Consider the following 17,742-nt stretch of genomic DNA (forward strand, 5'->3'; position numbering starts at 1 on the left):
CTGCCCTTCCAGGGCCCTAATGTGTAAGGGCCAAATGTATACACTCCTACCACCCCTTAACATGTCCCATGCCTCACAGTTGTTGCTCACAGCTGTGCTAATCTCTAGCCTGAGGCCAGGCTAAATTTATCACAGCATTGAGTCTCTTTCACTCTGCCCTGCTAGGGCCACACTCATACCGCCTCCCTCTCACAGAGGCCTCTCACTCTCCACCGACTCACACCCACTTTCTTTCATCCCTCCCTTTCTGGGCCACACTCATACCACCTCTTCTCTCCCAGGGACCACATTCACTCTGCCCTCACCCAGAGGTTCCTCAGGCTTGCTATTCTTCACTCCCCAGCCAGCAAGCGCGGAGCCTTTGGGGCATTTCTTGCTACTTTCATCTGAGCAAGCACTGGGTGGTTCACAAAAATGCTGTGCTAACTCTGCCCCTGGTATTGTAACGGGGTAACTCCCCCAGTTGCTCTCCATCAAGGGGATGATGGTTTGCCCCTTGTTCTCCTCACGGCTCCTCCTCTGCCACCCTCCTATCAGCCTCTGGCCACCTGTAGCTTCAGGTGCCTAAAAGCTTACCTGGACCTAACTCAGGCCCCATTCTAGCAGAGCCTCCACTCAAGCCCCTGCCGTCAGGGCCCTCAACTCATGTCCCTCACTCACGAGGCTTCACCACTGCCACTCTCTACTCCACCCCATACTCTGGGGTCGCACATTCCCCACAGACTCAGGTGCCACTCATTGGTGTGCCTGGCCCACAACTCACTCCTTCTCATCAGGGTCTCAACTGCTGATGCCCTCTCTCAGGGTCCTAACTACTCCTCTCATGGGGTCTTCCAGCCTTAAGGCTCAGGTGCTTCTCAAAGCTAACCTAGCCTCATCTCCAGGGTCTTCAGCCATTTCAGGCTCAGGCGCTTTTCAAAGCTTACCTGGCCTTCACTACTCCTCTTCAAGATCTTGCACCCCCAATGGGCTCAGATGTCCCCTGTGGACGTCCCTGGCCCCACTACTCTCAATGAGTGCAGAACCCGTTGGAAGAGGGGTGGGGCAACTCTTCCTAAGTTGTCTGATGATAAATGGTTTCTGGCCGTAGATTTGGTAGGTCACAAAGTATAGTAATTTGCCAATGTGGAAGCATACTGTACAGTGTATTGGTGGAATTTCCTGTTTTGGGAAGCATTTCCCTTAAAAGTATTTGGTAACTAGGGAAGTCAGTAACAGTTGCTCTGACTCCATCTTCCTTTGGATTTGCATTTTTCTATTTTCATTGTCATAGCTACCGTTTTTCTTTCTTAGTTAATTCTAATTCCTGTACCAGTGTTACCCGTTTACTACTAAATTATATATTTTGCATTACCAGATTTCAATACTTTCCTATAAGAATAATTCAACAATAATGAGCCCACTTAATCACCAATAAGACTGTTCACTTCAATAAAGGACTGTATTGCACCAACAATGAAACAAAGGTATAGCCAATATTGAACTTCATTGTTTGGGGACCAGTGGGAGTAGGTGAGTGCAACATGAGTGTAGCTCCTTGGAAACATGAAGAACACAACACAAATATTCTACTTTACAGTGGTTTGACTTCCTCTCTCCCCAGTTGGGCAGATTCCCAAGTGGTCACATTCCAGAATTGCCATTGTACAAGGAAAATTTTCTTTCATGTGAGAACATATCCAGTATTTCATTTAAAATAAAGGAAGACTCTGCCTTTAATATAAATTATCTGTTTTGAAAAACCAGACGGGGAAAATGTTACTAGCATGCAGATTTAGATTCCAAGGTTCTGACATACTATTCCAGATCTCAGCCAGCAATGAAGAAGCCAAACATTTATTACCACCATATTCAGCACAATTTTAAACTTTTTACAGTTTTTTTCAGGCTATTTGCCTTCTATTTATTATAAACACTTTGCTACTCTTCCTCTGTTTCATCCCTTCATTCCATCAAACGAGTCACTTCCTAAATTGGAAAAGAAATCAGATAAAAAGGATGAATCCAGAGAAGTCAGGAAGCACAGACTAAGAAAATCTAAATGGAAAAAAACCCACCTGATCTTGACCCATCAGATCCTGCAATATTGGAAAATCTAACAGTGATTGTTAGTTTAAAAATGTGTCTGTAGACATTAGCTATACCGTATATACTTACGAGCACAGATGTTGGCTGCTGTTATGTGCCATCCTGAAGTGTTGGGAGAACTCAGTCATGTCTGTAGAGCACTTTGAAGAGTGAAGTGCTAATTAAGTGCTAAACAGAATAACAAGGTTCCTTTATTAAAACTTTCCTTGCCCTGCCTGAAGAGTGGTCTGAGACTTGGTAAAACAAACCTTGTTTAGGATATAACTATGAAAAGAAAGCCTGCCTTTCACTTAATTCATTGTTTTGTTACGTTCAAAAATCTACCAGACAAAGAATGCATTAGGGCCTGGTCTTCATTTTAAGTGGTTGTACCCTGACACTAGGAATGTAATAAATTGCTACCTAGGCCTAAATCAAACCTCTGTCTCTTTCTCTGGGCTACTAGGAAAAGGCCATCAAGATGTTGACATTTCCAATTAAGTGGATCCTTTCCAGTCCTGTTTTGGACTTAAACACTGCACAAAGACAGGAATCACAATGCTGGTGGGTGATCTCACAGCAGTGCACAGGTGTCAACACCAAACACCAATTCAATTGGATGTTTTGGGTGGCCTTGAGCCAGGGAGCTCATGAACATCTCCTCATCAATGTAGATGGAGTTCTGTTAAGCTGACTCTTAGTGTTGCTCTTTGATTGCTTAGACAGTGGAGGTAGGTGATCACTCCTTATCCCAGTGGCCCTCTCCTCTAAAGGGAGATTGCCTGAGTTGTTCAATTTTTTAACGCAATTCTGTGAAGGGAGACTGAGTAGGGACCTAGGATCTACTTAAATCATGATTTCACGATTTTTGCGGAAACCATGAAAACCGGCAGTTTCCGTGATTGCCACAACAGATGGCATTTGCTGTGATTTCTGTAGAACCACCTGAAAAAAATAAAAACTTACTAAAAATAAAAGGTTCCCAGTGGCCAGAGGACCTTGCAGCCCACTAGGGGAGCAGAGAGCACTAACTAGTGGAGTGATATGAAGGTAAGCAGCCAAGATGGTGACCTCCTCTTTGTCCCTTCTCCCTCGCCAGGCCCTCTCTGCCAATTAACCACAAGGGGCAGTGCCTTTGGGGCCTCTTAGTCAATAAGTGGTCACTGCAAAATGCCTGTGAAAGTGGCTCTGCACACTGCAAGCAGGCTGTGAAAAACCTTTAATCTCACCCTGATGTAGGTAGGTCCCCAACTATGAGACGCTGAATGTTCTGCTTCATCTGTAGGGAAGCTGACACCTGGATACCTGTTAGCTTCTCAAAGAATGCCAACCCTGACTTCTCCCACTGACCCAGCTTTGTGGTTGCAGGCACCCTGACTGATGGGAATGAGCAATGTAAGGATCATGTGTCATTTTGTCTTAAAGGACATGTCCATACAGTTTTGCTAGGGTTGAGGTAAAATCACTTAGGTTCCACCTCCACAGCAAAAATCTATTACTATGCTGCCCAACCACACTCTTTTTATGTAGACTGAATCAGATGTACTTGAGATGTAGCTCAAAAGAATGACCCACATAACAGTGTGAGATGGAGATTTATCCCCATGGAGATTTATCCCCAAAGAAGGCATTTTCTTGAGATAGACTCCCATCTTTACAGGTACCAAATTTCTTCTTAACTCTTTATTTTATTCCTAGCATGTATATCTTCTGTATCTTTTTAGTTTTATAAACCCTTTTCTGATGCACGCACATGCACGCACACACACGCACGCACACACCTGCACGTACATGTACAGACAAACGTGTGTATGTCTGTGTGTATCAGACAAGGGTTTACAAAACAGGCACCCTCTGGTTTTAGTTCCTGTGTGAGATGGTGAGAGACAGAGAGGTATGGACCACTCTCTGTCTCTCTGTCTCTGTCTCTGTCTCTCTCACACACACACACACACACACACACACACACACCATCTTACATCTCGCAAAGGAACTAGAACCAGAGGGTGCCTGTAGACATGGCAAGAGACTGCTCTGATTTGCTATAATTACAGCCTCCACATCCCATGTATCAGCATCCCTGTGCTTCAAAATGGCAGTGGGGGTGCTTTAACTAAAGCTTGTTCAATAAGCTTTAGTTGAAATGCCCCTGCTGCCATTTTGAAGTGCAAGGATGCTGATACATAAGATGCTGCAGTGCTTTATTTAGCCCCTACAGCATGTGTAAAAATGCCCAGAAAGAGACAGAATTAGAAGGCAGGGAAGAGATGCATCTTATAGGCTAAATGAAGCAGAGATGCATAAGGTTTTATGAGCAAGAGATTTTACTTCAACAGATGCTATGAAAGCTGTGATATATAGAATAGAGTGGATTGGTCCCCTGGAGCCCCTTCAATATGGCATTTATCTGCTTGCAGCTGATGCGCTCCATTCTACATACCATACAGCCTATTCTGCCAGTTTTCAAATCATCTGATGACACATGTATCTCTGATTCAATAAGTCTAAAAGATGCACTTCTACCGTTCTTTTTTCCTGACTTCAGACTAATAAGGCTGACTACCTCTCTCTGCTGAGAGAGAGATAATATTGTATAGGCCTCTCATGCATAAATCTCTGTTGGACAGGACAGAAGAAAGAAGAAGAAAATGGTAAGTGGTAGCCCAAACCAGCCCGGGCAAAGGAAATGCATGGTGAATTTCCCAATCAATAACAGACTACAGCTGGAAGCTACAGGATTCCATGTTGAAGAGATGGGGCTAACTGTGCACTTACCAACCCCTCTTTTCTTTCCCATTTAATTCATTTGCATGCTGAAAGCTATTGTTTTCTTTTTATTAATTGCAAACCAAAAACAAAATCATGTATATTAAGATGAGAGACAACGAGGCTTCTTGATGTTTTCATAGTTTTCTTCTGTGCTGCCCTTTATACTTTGAGCTGCCTCCCTATCTCTTACAGCTAGATGCCTGTCCTTAAGAATTTCTATCTTGTCTGACAAAGTCAACTAGAAAAAGATATGCAAATCATCTGATACTTTTGGCATAATGAGCTTCAGCCCAATATTTCAAATCATGTAGAGGAAGGAGACTTAAGAATCCTAAAAACTACTGTGAATATTGAACTTTTGTTTTCCTGCCAGTGTTATCAAACTCACAGTTATCTGACTAAGAACAATAGATTTGTTCCTGGACTTTTCAGAAAAACTGTGTTCTTACATATGCATTCAATTACTATATATGCTGAAACTTGCATTGATCACAAGTACTTGTAAGATAAAATGTTTTACATATGGGACTCTCTGGAGAGAAGTATTAAACATACACAATAAGTTGAAGGATATTTCAGAAGAATTTGACAATAACAAGCTAAAGCACTGCCAACACTGTTTCAGATTTCATGGTCAAAATGAGAAACTACATGGAGAGGATATGGAATTTCTCTCTGATTTGAACAGTTCCACACACAAAATCTCTTCTAGGATGTAATATTGAAGATCCAGATTTCTACCTCGAATCACAGTTTAAGAAAGAGGTTGTATCACACTTAATTGCAATAAAATGGTGGAAAATTATAGAAGACACACAGCTGGACTAAGAATTGTCAAATGTGAAAAAATCTACAGGACTGTGAAATAGGAGCTTCATTACCAGGAGCAGTTAACAAACAGCAAACTGCAGAACAAAGGATAGCTTGTTGATGGAATGTCAAAACTATTAAAAAGCAGAGAGGGTTGTTAACACATATGAAATGAAGAGTTTAGAAGGGATAACGTAGAGTATAATAAGCCATGAATTCAATTGACTTCCCCAGCACTGCCTTGACTAAAAATGCTGCTGCCAAAGGGAGGTGCAAGTGCACCACTCTGGATCTGCCCCTGGCTCAGTATCAGTGGAGGATGTTTTTAGTGCTCATGGATAGATTTGATCAAAGCTTCATAAGAATCAAGACACTGAAGCAATGAACAAGTTTGCAAAGTGTATTAGTTTTTAAAGTTAATAGAAGAGGAGTTGGTCCTAATTAGTTAGCGGATTCATATTTTGTACTTTGTTTTAGTTAAACAATTAAAGTCTTACTATGCATAAGGAATAAATATGCTTGAGAACTGGTTTAATGGGCTTGTTTTCTGACTTCTCTTCTTATATCCGTTATCATTTTTATTAGAATGAAAATAATGAGTTTTGGGGCCAGTGAAAATCATAACTATCCTGATTTCCCAATACTAGATTTCAGGGTAAGCTGGAACTAATGAAGCACTCCTTGGGTGTCTGAAACAGACAGGTAGAGAGTGAAGCCTGTGGCTCCCTTTTTATATTAAAATATTCCCTTTTACTTAAAAAATAAACATAACTAAATGTTCTAATAAGCTAAACATAAAAATGGGGTAGTATATCAACTTTATTAACCTATGCAAAAGATAAACTGACTTAACAAGAGTTAACACATAGTAAGTAGTAGAATAGTTTAAGTTTGCCCACTCAGTTAACTTACATTTCATGTCTGATTTTCCTATTTATTTTGCTCGCAGGAAATGACAGCACATTGGATGGGATGTGTCTGTGTCTGGGCCCAAGTGGCAGCTGTGTAGCCTTTGGCTTTTAAGAGACAAACCCAGAACAAAGAGCATGTCTTATCCACATAGCTCAGTTCCAGAAGGAAACCAGAAGGCTTTATACAGCATTCCACATTCATCTGAAAAGCAGTAAATCCTGAGCTTTATAATTCACACCAAGGTCATGCTCTACTAAATGCTGTTGACTTAATTAGAATAGAAGAAAGGAATGAAGATATAGCCTTTGCTCATTCAAGCTGTGATTGTAGTAATACTGAGTAAAAGTTTCCTTAAACAAGTTCTTTACAGCCAGTGCTGAGTTACTGTTTATCAGATTATCCTGAGAGGTACTAAGTTTCCTTCAGGGCTGGTATGGGTTATTGGCCCATCAGAGAAACTGGGTCCAAGTAATACACAATTCCATGGCAAAATATATTTATTATGCAACATTGCCCCCTTCAGATGCAGAGTACCCACTAATCCACATGTACATAGACAATCTCTCTCAGGCACAGACATACCACTACCACTTTTTAAAGTATCCATGTTTGCTCTAAGGGATTCTTATTGGAGCTGCAGACTATTATTTTTCAGGAGGTACAATGTTGAAATTCAATATATCACAAGTCTCACATAGTGGTAGTGAGACAAAACATACATAGAACATACCCTTCCTTATTCTCAAATTGGGAACAATAAGTGGCATTAACACTGCCAGGGCTTGAGATACCACAACTGAAAAAAAATAGAACATACAATTCTTCAGCAAATAGTATTTGGAAAATTTTTAGCACTTGGTGAAACTTAGCTTCAAGAAAAAGGTACACTTCTTTCAAAGTAGCCAGGCAGATAAGGTTCTTTTTCTTTCTGCACCCTTGTCATAAAACTGGATGTTTTCCCAGAATTGTGCAAAACTGATAACTCTTTCCATTGCTGTGGCAAGGTCCTCTCTTGTACAAGTCTCACCAAGGAGTTGGCAAACAGGCACATGCTCCACAGCTTGCACTTCACTGCACTCATATGTATTCATGTAATTAGAGTAGCCCTATTTGATCATGTTTGTTTCTGATCTTCCAGTTTGCATGCGCAGGTGATTCAGGCATCACCATGTTGGCCAATCTAGGTCCACCCCTCTTGGCAGGTTCTCCTGAGATTCCGGTTGCATTTAGAGCACCTGATTGCATGTAATCTTTTCTTCCACAACCTCAGCTGTGCCCTTTCAGCCCTCATGTCCAACGGTGCAACACTGGTCACAATACACTTGCACATTTTAAGCTGTTTATTTACTTCTATGTGACCATAAAGTGGATGCCTTGGATCTTCCATCTACTGTGATCTTTCTTTTTGGCTCACTACCTTTCTACTGAGATCAGGTGGTGCAATGCCATACAGTAAGTACAGGCTATTCTTTGGTGTTGACTTTAGACATCCTGTTATTCCATGGCAGCTGTCATTTAGAATTGTGTGTACCTTCCTGGCATGGACTAATCATTCCCATACGAGACATGCATACTCTGCAGTGGAGTAACATAAGACAGTAGCAGTGGTTTGTAACATAGCAGGGTCTGCTTCCCATTTTGAGGTGACCAATTTTCAAAGTATGTTGTTGCGGGTGCTGACTTTCCTTTTCATCTTCTCCACATGTGCTTTGAAGGTGAGTGTTCCATCCAGTGTAAGTCCCAAGTACACAGGGTTTGGGTGATCAGTCAATGGGATTCCATCCCAGATTATGTTTTATTTCTGCTTGGTTTCTCTTTGGCATATGTGAAAAGCTGTGACCTGCATCTTGGTTGGGTTTGCATGAAGCTGATTCTTTGTACTAATCTGAGAGGCTGCTCGGTATGCATTCATGTCAGTCTATTCTTGACAGTGACAAAGTCCTTCTCTTGTAGGGTGATGGCGAGGTCAGGTGGAGAGATACAATAAAAGTAGTACCAATAATATTTTCAGAAACTTGAACTTTTATTTTTTAATTATAAACCTTTCAGAGCTTGGGTTGAGTCCCAGGCTTGAGATCCTGCTGTTTTGATTGGTGAAGCCCATCTACCAATCAGGAGGCAGCAAGAGAAATAAAGCTGCGCCCCTTTCCTGAGGGGAGGGGTAGAAGAGCTCCCCGGGACCTGATTGAAGACTGTAAACTGTTAGGTCCAGAAGGATTCAGGAGCGGAGTCCTGGAGCATATAAAAGGAGCTCTGTGCCCAGCACAGGGGCAGATGCAGCGAGGGACTCAAGAAGAACGGAGCCAAGAAAAGCTGGGGAGCTCTCCCCCAATGGGCAATAAGCCCAAGGCTCCTGAAGCTGCCACTGGAGGAGCAGCCTTGGGAGTGGTGTGAGACTGCTCGGACCCATCATGGTACAAGGTTTGGTGCACAGAGCCCAAGCTATGGTAGCCGCAAGGGCGGCTCAAGCCTGCAACCGCAGCAGGGCCAGCGGGCTACATGGTGCATGGAGCAGCGCACAGGGCAAGGGGGCCACAGTGAGACGGCTCAGGTCCCATTTCCCAGCAAGCACCCAGGTCCCATGGTGCACAGCGTGGCATACTGGCCCAAGCCTTGGGAGCAGCGGAGGCTGCTTGAGTTAGCCACCTGGCGTGAGGACCGATGGACAGTGCCTGAAGGGCCCACCCTGTGCTAAAAGAGGCTTGGTGCTGAAGCTAGGGCACAGGGAAATAGTAGTGCTACAGCATGAGGCCCAGCACCCAGAAGCCAGAAGCAGTGATGCAGCAGCTGAGAGAAGCTGAGCCCTCAGTGCCTGGAGCGGAGAGGCCTGGAGAGGCCTGGAGAGGCACTCCAGCAGAGGAGACCACATTGAGCTGCGCCCTGACCACCGCCGCCTGAGGGAGCATGTCTCATAGATTTCATAGACATTAGGGCTGGAAGCAACCTTGGAAGATCATCAAGTCCAGCCCCCTGCCCAAGGGGCAGGAAGTCAGCAGGGGTCATAGGATCCCAGCAAGATAGACATCCAAATGTTTCTTGAAGGCATTCAAAGTAGGTGCTTGAACCACTTCCGGTGGCAGTCTATTCCAAACCTTGGGGGCTCAGACAGTAAAGAAATTCTTTCATATGTCCAGCCTGAAATGGTCACGGAGGAGTTTGTGACTGTTCAATCTTGTCATCCCTTGGGGTGCTCTGGTGAACAGATGTTCCCCCAGATCCTGGTGAGCACCCCTGATAAACTTATAGGTGGCCACCAGATTGCCCCTGAGCCTGCGCTTTTCCAGGCTGAAGAGCCCCATGGCTCTCAGTCTGTTATCGTAAGGTCTGTTTTCCTGACCTCTTACGTACATGGCTCTTGTCTGGACCCTCTCTAGCTTCTCCATGTCCTTTTTGAATTGTGGCCCTTGGGTTATTGGGCCCTTGGGTCCCACAAGGGAAAGACATTTGGGGCGGGCAACCCCAGAGAAGGGGCTGGGTGAGTAGCCCCCTGCCTAGTCAAGGCCCTAAGGGGAGGGGGCCCTGGTGCTTCCTGGACACCCCGCAAGGGACCCCATTGGAAGAAGGACTATCTCTTGGCATGGGTCAGGGACTATATTAAAGAATAGGTGTTATTAAGATTGTTCTTATTCGCACCTTATATTTTGTCATTGAAATTTTGTATTTTGATGTTGTATTGTGTTGATGCTGCTGAAATTGTTTTATTGTGATGAGTAAATAGTGTTATTTAGGGTTTGACCTTGGTTACTGGTTAATGTTCACTGTGTAAATAAATGTATATGATATTTAGTTTTATGATTATGTATATTATAACTCAACAAATTGTATATAGTTAAGAACTTTGGGCTTGAGGTAACTCTATAGAGGAAAGAGGGATCTGCTTGAAATTCTGGCATCCCTCTCACAGCACCGCCTTCTTTCCTTCCCCAGCCTCTTTCTTTCCTTCTTTCCATCTTCAGACAAAGCTTGATATGGGCCCCAAGGGCAGGGCCAAAGCAGGAGCACCGCACCTTTTGAAGGAGGGAGCAGGGCAGGCTCAGCTGTGCGGGGCAGGCAGCAGTGACCTGGGAATAAGGCAGGGGGCTTGGAAAGGGAGGCGCTGGGAGGGGTGGCTATGGGAAGGCTAAGGAAAATTTTGGAGTGGTTACCATTAAAAAAAAAATCAAATGCTATGATACCATGTAGTTAACTCAAGTCTCATGTATGTGTTGCCAGCAGTAACCAAAGGACCACTGGGTAGAAGCTGTTGTTGATAAGTGTTCACTTCTTACTGAGTGACCACAATATTGGTATACTGATACGCATACTTTACTATGAATGCAAATGTGTGTGACTCTCCTCTCGTGAGTGTAAGTCAGACTTATTTCTACCATTTTTTCAATGGCTGACCCAGAGACAGAAATTAGACCTATACATTATACCTATATGTCAATAAGGATTTTGCATAGACATCAAGAGAAGAGATAACTTGCATATTCTTTAATATATTAAAAGTAAGAATGAAAAATGATTGTTGACAATCTATTTCCATTTAGGAAAACAAATCTTAAACACCGGAACAAAACACTACCACCCTTCCTTCCCAAAACTCTAATTTTAAGTTTTACAGTTTAACAGTGAGGAATATTTTCTCACTTCAGCTGCAGATTTTTACACATTTTCTCTATTGCTGTCTCTTCTTCTCTTAAGAGTTTTTTACGCATTTTAATATTTTCCTCTCTGGTTGTTTCTGTCATTCCTAGAAGAGCTTCAGAGGAAGATTCCTTAGTTAAAAACTTTTACCAACCTGCATGTTTGCTCTAGAACGTAAAGTTTGATTCCACTTGGTCAATTCACCTGGGTCATCCTGAAGGCATAGGCTTTGCTCAATGCTCTTCCTAAAGAAACCGTAGTGGTATGTCGCAACTCTTCTCTTTCCAGTGAATCTGGGCAGAATCTTATATAACTGATGGCTAGTGAAGTTTTTCATTGTTGGACAAACTTCATCTTTCCTCCATTTTATGGTTTCTTCCATCACTTCAGCTACTTAGCTTTCCTTTGTCAAAGTCTGCTCCATTGTCAGAGCTTGGTGTTTAATGGAAAGAATCTAATACATATGCATTTAAATAGGAAATGCTGGATAGTCAAAACTTCTAATGAAGTTTCTATCCATTACCTAAAAAGGACTTTTATCTTTAACAGTTTAGCCTGTGTGTTCGGAGGCATGAAAGAACTGCTCCCTTATACTCCACCTGGAAGTTAAGACATTAATTTAAACCTAGAGAATAATTGCTCATTTCCAGTATAGTCTAGGGAAGTGTTAGGAAAAGGTTTCTAATCACAGGCAGAGTTAGTATCCACATCCTGAGCCATCTGCCCCCTTATTCCATGTTTTCTCTCTAAAGAGAATGATGCAGAATCGCAAGAAGGCGCAGTGATTCTTCCCAATCTAGAAGGAAACTTTTGTGGGAATAGCTTACCTGCCTTAGCTTGGACAACTGTTTTTCTTATTCATTACACAGGGCTTAAAGGCAAATAATACAGGGCTGCAAGTTAACTACACTCACACAAGACACCAGCCAGTAACAGAGAATGGAGGAAGATGCTGCCTGGGATTATTCATGCATTAAGTTAATTTCTAGAATTTGTATAAGGATGCCAAAATAAATAGGTGAGTAAGACTTTTAAGAAGGAGTATACATATCTGAATCACTGCAGACACAGGGTTAATGCAATATAGTACATCTGGATAGTCCATAGGGTCAGGTTCTGTAGCCCTTGCAAAGATGAGAGTTTGCAATTCAGCCCAGGGTAATACACAAAGTTGCAGCAAACAGCTACATGGGACCACTGAGTGCCCCAGGTCTTTGTTGTGGCTTTGATTTCACAGGACACTGCTTCTCCAGTCAGCTGTGTGGGGAGGAGGTGTCCTTTGAAGTTAAAGCTCCCACAGGCAGCTGAAAGGGCCCTTTCTGTCTTGGCAATGAAGTGATAATTAGGAGGGTTGCAAACCACCTGGAGAGAGTTTTATGATGGTAAGTCTGAGGAGTAACTGAGCTTGTGCCAAAAAAGGGGATTCAGTTAAGGTCTTTGCATAGAGTTAGGTTTTCAGGTTTCTTTCCAAAGAGAATAGGCATCTAGCTGGGGTTAGATAGGCATCTAGCAGGGGCCATCTAGACCCAGCACTCTTTCCTGCCTATGCAGGGGGTTAGACTCGATGATCTATTGAGGTCCCTTCCGACCCTAACATCTATGAATCTAGATAGAACACCCCAGTCCTACCAGTTAATACAAGTATTGACTCAACTATACTGAGGTACTCTTTTAAGGCACAGAAAGTTACATATGCCAGCATAGGACTTTATAGCCTTTAAAAATATATTTTGAATAACTTTTCATTAACTTCTCAAAGTAAATCTTGATCTTATGCACTGGACATGCCCATTCTCTCCTCTTCTTCATCATAAACTGAGCTTTAAAAAAAGCTCAAAGAAACATTTAGAAGTACTAAATAAAAGACTTTTTTTGTAAATGAACATTTAGGTACCTTTGCCATCTTTCTCTTCTACTCTTTTCTGGTAGTTGCCACCTTTCCAAGGGCAGTAGCTTTGCCAGAATTCTCTTTAGACTCTATTGGATTCATCCTCCTGAGACAGACTCTCACATCTTTCAGGATGCCACATTTCTTCCTTGACACCTCCTCCTGTTCCCATTGCATCTCCTTTCCACTTCTTTTTTGCAAGCCTTTCTTTGACACACGCAGGAGCTGTAATCAAAACTTGATCACACAATCCAACCCCCATCTCCAGGTAAAGGATGCATGGGGCTTCCTTCCTACACAGAAAGAAATGCCCTTACATCCCAATTCCTTCACCTAATTTTCAGGAGGATTGTTTTCCCACAGTTCTATAGCAAAGAGATACAGCTTAACAGGAAGGAGGGATAGAGGTAGCCAATGAGCAATTAGACTTTCATTCTATTTTTGTTTGGTCCACCTTTAACTCTCTTGAACTATAGTATAGTCCAAACCAACTTTGAATTTAAGATGGCCCTTCAGTAACTAGATTCTATACATGGAAAACTATAAATTTGTTATAATTTTTCATGTATAGAATCTAATTGGTAGGTCATCTTAAATTTGTCCTCCTCTCTTCCCCTCACTGCTATGACAGGGAAAGCAGTGGTGGGGGGTGAGAGGCCAGACCCCTGCTGCTTGCTCCCCTACTCCTTGTCTCCCCATGCCTGTGGCTGCCCCCCATGCACTCCCCTGCCATATGCTCCCAACATCTGCCATGGGATGTGGGGGTAGGCTGCAAGTGATTCCCCCACCCTGCAGTCTCCCTTATGCTTCCCGCCAGCCATGCGTGCCCTCCCTCATCAAATGAGCCATTCGAACCTGAGGCAGGTGGCAGCCCAGCCCTGAGGCTGGGCTTGAAGCCTGAGCTGGGCTGCTGCCTATCCTGGGCCAGTATTCAAATTCAAGATGAAGCTTTTTTCCCCGCTGTGCTGATTTGGGATGGCAGGAACCTTGTCTTGGATTCAATAAATATGGTAGTTATTTTAAAATGAGATCCTCATGAACTTTTTTCACTTGCTTTCAGATACACTTGCCATCCTACTGAAGTGGGAACTATACTTACCTCTCTTCTTCTGGACTGTCCCAGGCCAGAAACATTGCCAGAATTCTCTTTAGGCCATATTGGATTCAGCCTCTGGAGACAGACTCTCATATCTTTAAAGATGCCGATTTCCTTTCTTAACTCCTCCTCTTGTTCCCATTGCATCTCCTTTCCACTTCTTTTTTGGAAGTCTTTCTCTGATAAAAATGCCATCTTGCTCGGGATCTGTAACCAGAAGTAGATTACACAATCCAATCCCTTCTCTGAAGATACACGATGCGCAGAGCTTCCTTCCTACGCATAAAGAAATGCCTTTACACTCCAGTTCCTTCTCCTAATTTCTAAAATGATTGTTTCTCCACAGTTTTATACTGAAGAGATACAGTTCAGCAGTAAGGAGGCATAGGGGTAGCCAATGAGCCATTAGCCTTTCCCTCTGTTTTTGCTTGGTCCTCCTTTAGCTCCCCCTTGATCTAGTTATTTTAAGTGAGATTTTCATAAACTTCCTTCACTTGCTTTCAGACACACTTGGTGCACTCCTGAAGCAGGAACTACACCACCTCTTATCTTTTGGACACTAGTGCAAGTGAGATGAGAATCAGTCCATGCATTTTTATAGCATCACATGCACCACCAGCAGTCTTATTAACACACCTTAGATACTGCATAGTGAGTTTAGTACAGTGTCGTAGAATCATAGAAAGTTAGGCCTGGAAGGGACCTCAGGAGGTCATGCAGTCCAACCCCCTGCTCAAAACTGGACAAGCCCCAACTAGATCATCCCAGCCAAAGTATTTCCTTAATGAAGTACTAACTGAATGTGCAGTAACTACAGTTACTCCTTTCTTGCCTCTCCCATTCTGTAGCATTTCTTTCTCCTCAAACATAAAATTTACCGATAAACCCCCCCCCCCCCCCCCAAAATCTGCTGCTGTTTGGCAAAGCAGCAACAGTAGGACTCATAAAGGGACAATTTATGTTGCTGACCTATGTCAAAAAACATCATGTAGAGGTTGAAGGCAGTTCTCAAACACCTTATTGTGATTAGATACCAGTGATTTAAGAGAAACCATTACAATAACATTCTCGTTAGCCATCCAAAAAGCTAAGCCTCTTAAACCACAATTAACGTGAATAGAAAAGACCCCAAATATGTGAGAGTAAATATGAAATGATTTTATTCCAAATATCCCTTCCATCTGCCCTATGAGTTACAACATGCTTTGGTTTGTCATTACACTATCCACGTAACAGTATCCACGAATTGTAATCTCAGTCTAGACAGGCTTGGGTTAGACTTGTTACTTTAACTCCAAATAAGATGGATGGGGTGAGTTCAGAGGGTGGCTTTCAGTGCTCTCTGCAGGTGAGTGTGTTTGTGAGGGAGACGGGTAGGACAAAACCCTGGGATGTTGGGGTGCCCCTAGGAATATACCCTGGGGTTGTGTAAGCTTGAGTGGTCCCCCACTCTGGTGAATAGGGATAGCCAGGTTATTAATTTGCCCAGAAATCACAATTTACCACAGGCACTTCAGTCAAATAGAGAGAGAGAGAAAGAAAAATGAAAGGGTTTGTTCCATGGAGAGAAAAACAAGCGACCAAATGCTTGGGCAACAGAATATGGTCAAATAAAACTGACAAAATCCTTATGCTGCTCCCCGACAACCACCAAGCCCTCATAACGTTTCTGGGGTCAGCCTCCCTTCAGTCAGAGCTAGCTCCCTCCAGCGGGGACCCCCAGCCCACTTCTCCTCACGGGGAACCCTCTCCTAATGGTCACTCCTTCCAGAACATTCCCGGCCCCCAACCTACCTCGACTAGACCGTGGGTCCATGACCCCTGGAAAGAGTGGAGACCCCGTGGCCAAGCAAGCTGTGATGCTCTGAATCCCCAGCTTGAGATACAGTGCAGTGTCTTTGGTTGTAGCCAGCTCGGTCTAAGGACATAGGCAGGCAAGGCTTGATGCGGCATCCAAAGAAACTTGCCTGCCGGTGAAGTGCCAAGAACAGTCAGATCCATTTAATGACTCTCAATTTAGGCACTTCGAATCACTAGTTACTCTTCAAAACCTTGGGCTGTCTCGACAAGATCGGACATTTTAGTTTTCTAGGCCTGCTGCTAAGATGAAACTGTTCATGATAGATGAACAAACCGTGCCTCACGATTGCGCAGGTCAGCAGAGTTGGACATTTTGTGTACCTTAACTGAATTTGCCTGCTAGCGGACAGCTGAGTTGCAGTCCAGCTCGGCTGAAAATCAAAATGTCTCCGGAGGGCACAGAACAACTGCAGGCTCTCCCTCTGCCTGAAGAAGGGCATTTGCACCTGAAGGCTTGCAAAGAACAATTTTTCCAACTATTTAGTTGGTCTAATAAGGGATAACACATCTACCCAAAGAACACTGTCTGCCTTAGGAGTTTCTACTAGCTATACATCCGTCAGGGATTTGTACCCATACTTTTAAGTATGTGTATCAGTAACAGTGGAGGTTAGTGAGTCTTGATTGTGGGTTTTTTATGTTATTAGATCATTATCATTTCACAATCACAAATGCTGCCATAGTACCCAAAAGTGTCACTTAAGAACCCAGGCTATATTGTGCAAGTTACGGTAGCAACATCAGAAGGCCAGTGACTGAAAAGAGCTCATAAGGCAGAAAAGTTGAGGAGAAAACTAGGGCCTTTGCCCTGTCCTTGCTGACTTGCTAAGTTTTGTGGATGGCATCATGTTGTGCTGCAGGCAGGGTCAAGCAACATAAGGAGACATGTGTGGTTTCAACAGAGATCAGTGGTGTACTTGGGTGAACCTGGCAGTGACCCTGACCATCAGTGATACCTCTGAGCGTATATGGAGATGTTCTGCGTTAAACTCCCAGTAGACTACTGGCTGAGGAAGGTGAGGACCAGTGGAGATGGAAGTAAGGATGAGAGTGAGATGGAGTGAGAGGGTAAAAAATAAAGCAGCAGATAATAAATCAGCGCCCTCTTTTAATCCTTTATTTCTTAGAGGCCACACTTTATCTCCATGCCTAGTCCTCAGCCCCTTCCAGCAAGATACCTGATGAGCCACTGGCAGTTCTTCTCCTTCCCACTCTCTCCTTTTTCTTGTTTACCTCTCCCTGTGAGTTGTGATCCAGGAGGGAAACAGTGAGGAGAGGCAATATTGTTAACACCTGTCAAAAGAAGAGTTCAGAAGGAATCAGGTAGATTACAATGATCCATAAAGTCAACTGAGTTCCTTACTGCTGCCTGAATAGAAGTGCTGCTGCCATTGCTACGCAGTTGGTTTTAAACTTTGGATGGACCAGGAATCAAAGGGGGATGCAACTGCCACCCTTCACTCCCCCTTCCTTGCACTTCCCTCCCAATCCACCCCTGAGCAAAGGTATAAAAGATATGATGGTAACTTTTCAATTGCATAAAATACCTGCAAGATTCCTCTCTGCCAGGCAGTTTGATCAGCCAGCCTTCAATGATTAAAGGCTCTCTAGTTATACTCATTTTGTCATTTCATTAAGTCTAATAAGTACTAAAAAATAGGGACAGAGACAAATAGTAGGGAGCTGGGGCCCAGCCAACCCAGGTACTCAC

At 43.3% G+C, this 17,742-nt stretch overlaps 1 protein-coding gene across 2 annotated transcripts; it reads right to left on the bottom strand.

Annotated features, from left to right (window-relative positions):
• Positions 1-1,820: 1,820 nt before the first annotated feature.
• On the bottom strand, positions 1,821-17,414 carry LOC102576767 (uncharacterized). 2 transcript variants are annotated; one of them, XR_002094438.2, is made up of 4 exons: positions 17,210-17,414; positions 14,175-14,378; positions 13,082-13,300; positions 1,821-1,968 (listed from the first exon to the last, which is right to left on the bottom strand). XR_002094438.2 is itself a non-coding variant. In XM_059715864.1 (4 exons), the coding sequence occupies exons 1-3, from the start codon at positions 16,170-16,172 to the stop codon at positions 13,100-13,102; spliced, it is 612 nt and encodes a 203-aa protein (XP_059571847.1). In that variant the 5' UTR covers positions 16,173-16,445; the 3' UTR covers positions 1,821-1,968; positions 13,082-13,099. The 2 variants fall into 2 exon arrangements, 1 of the variants encoding a protein (XP_059571847.1); XM_059715864.1 differs by lacking the exon at positions 17,210-17,414 and adding an exon at positions 15,966-16,445.
• Between the last annotated feature and the right edge of the window lie 328 nt (positions 17,415-17,742).

The sequence above is a fragment of the Alligator mississippiensis genome, chromosome 1 (genome assembly GCF_030867095.1).
Source record: "Alligator mississippiensis isolate rAllMis1 chromosome 1, rAllMis1, whole genome shotgun sequence".
Lineage (NCBI taxonomy): Eukaryota > Metazoa > Chordata > Crocodylia > Alligatoridae > Alligator > Alligator mississippiensis.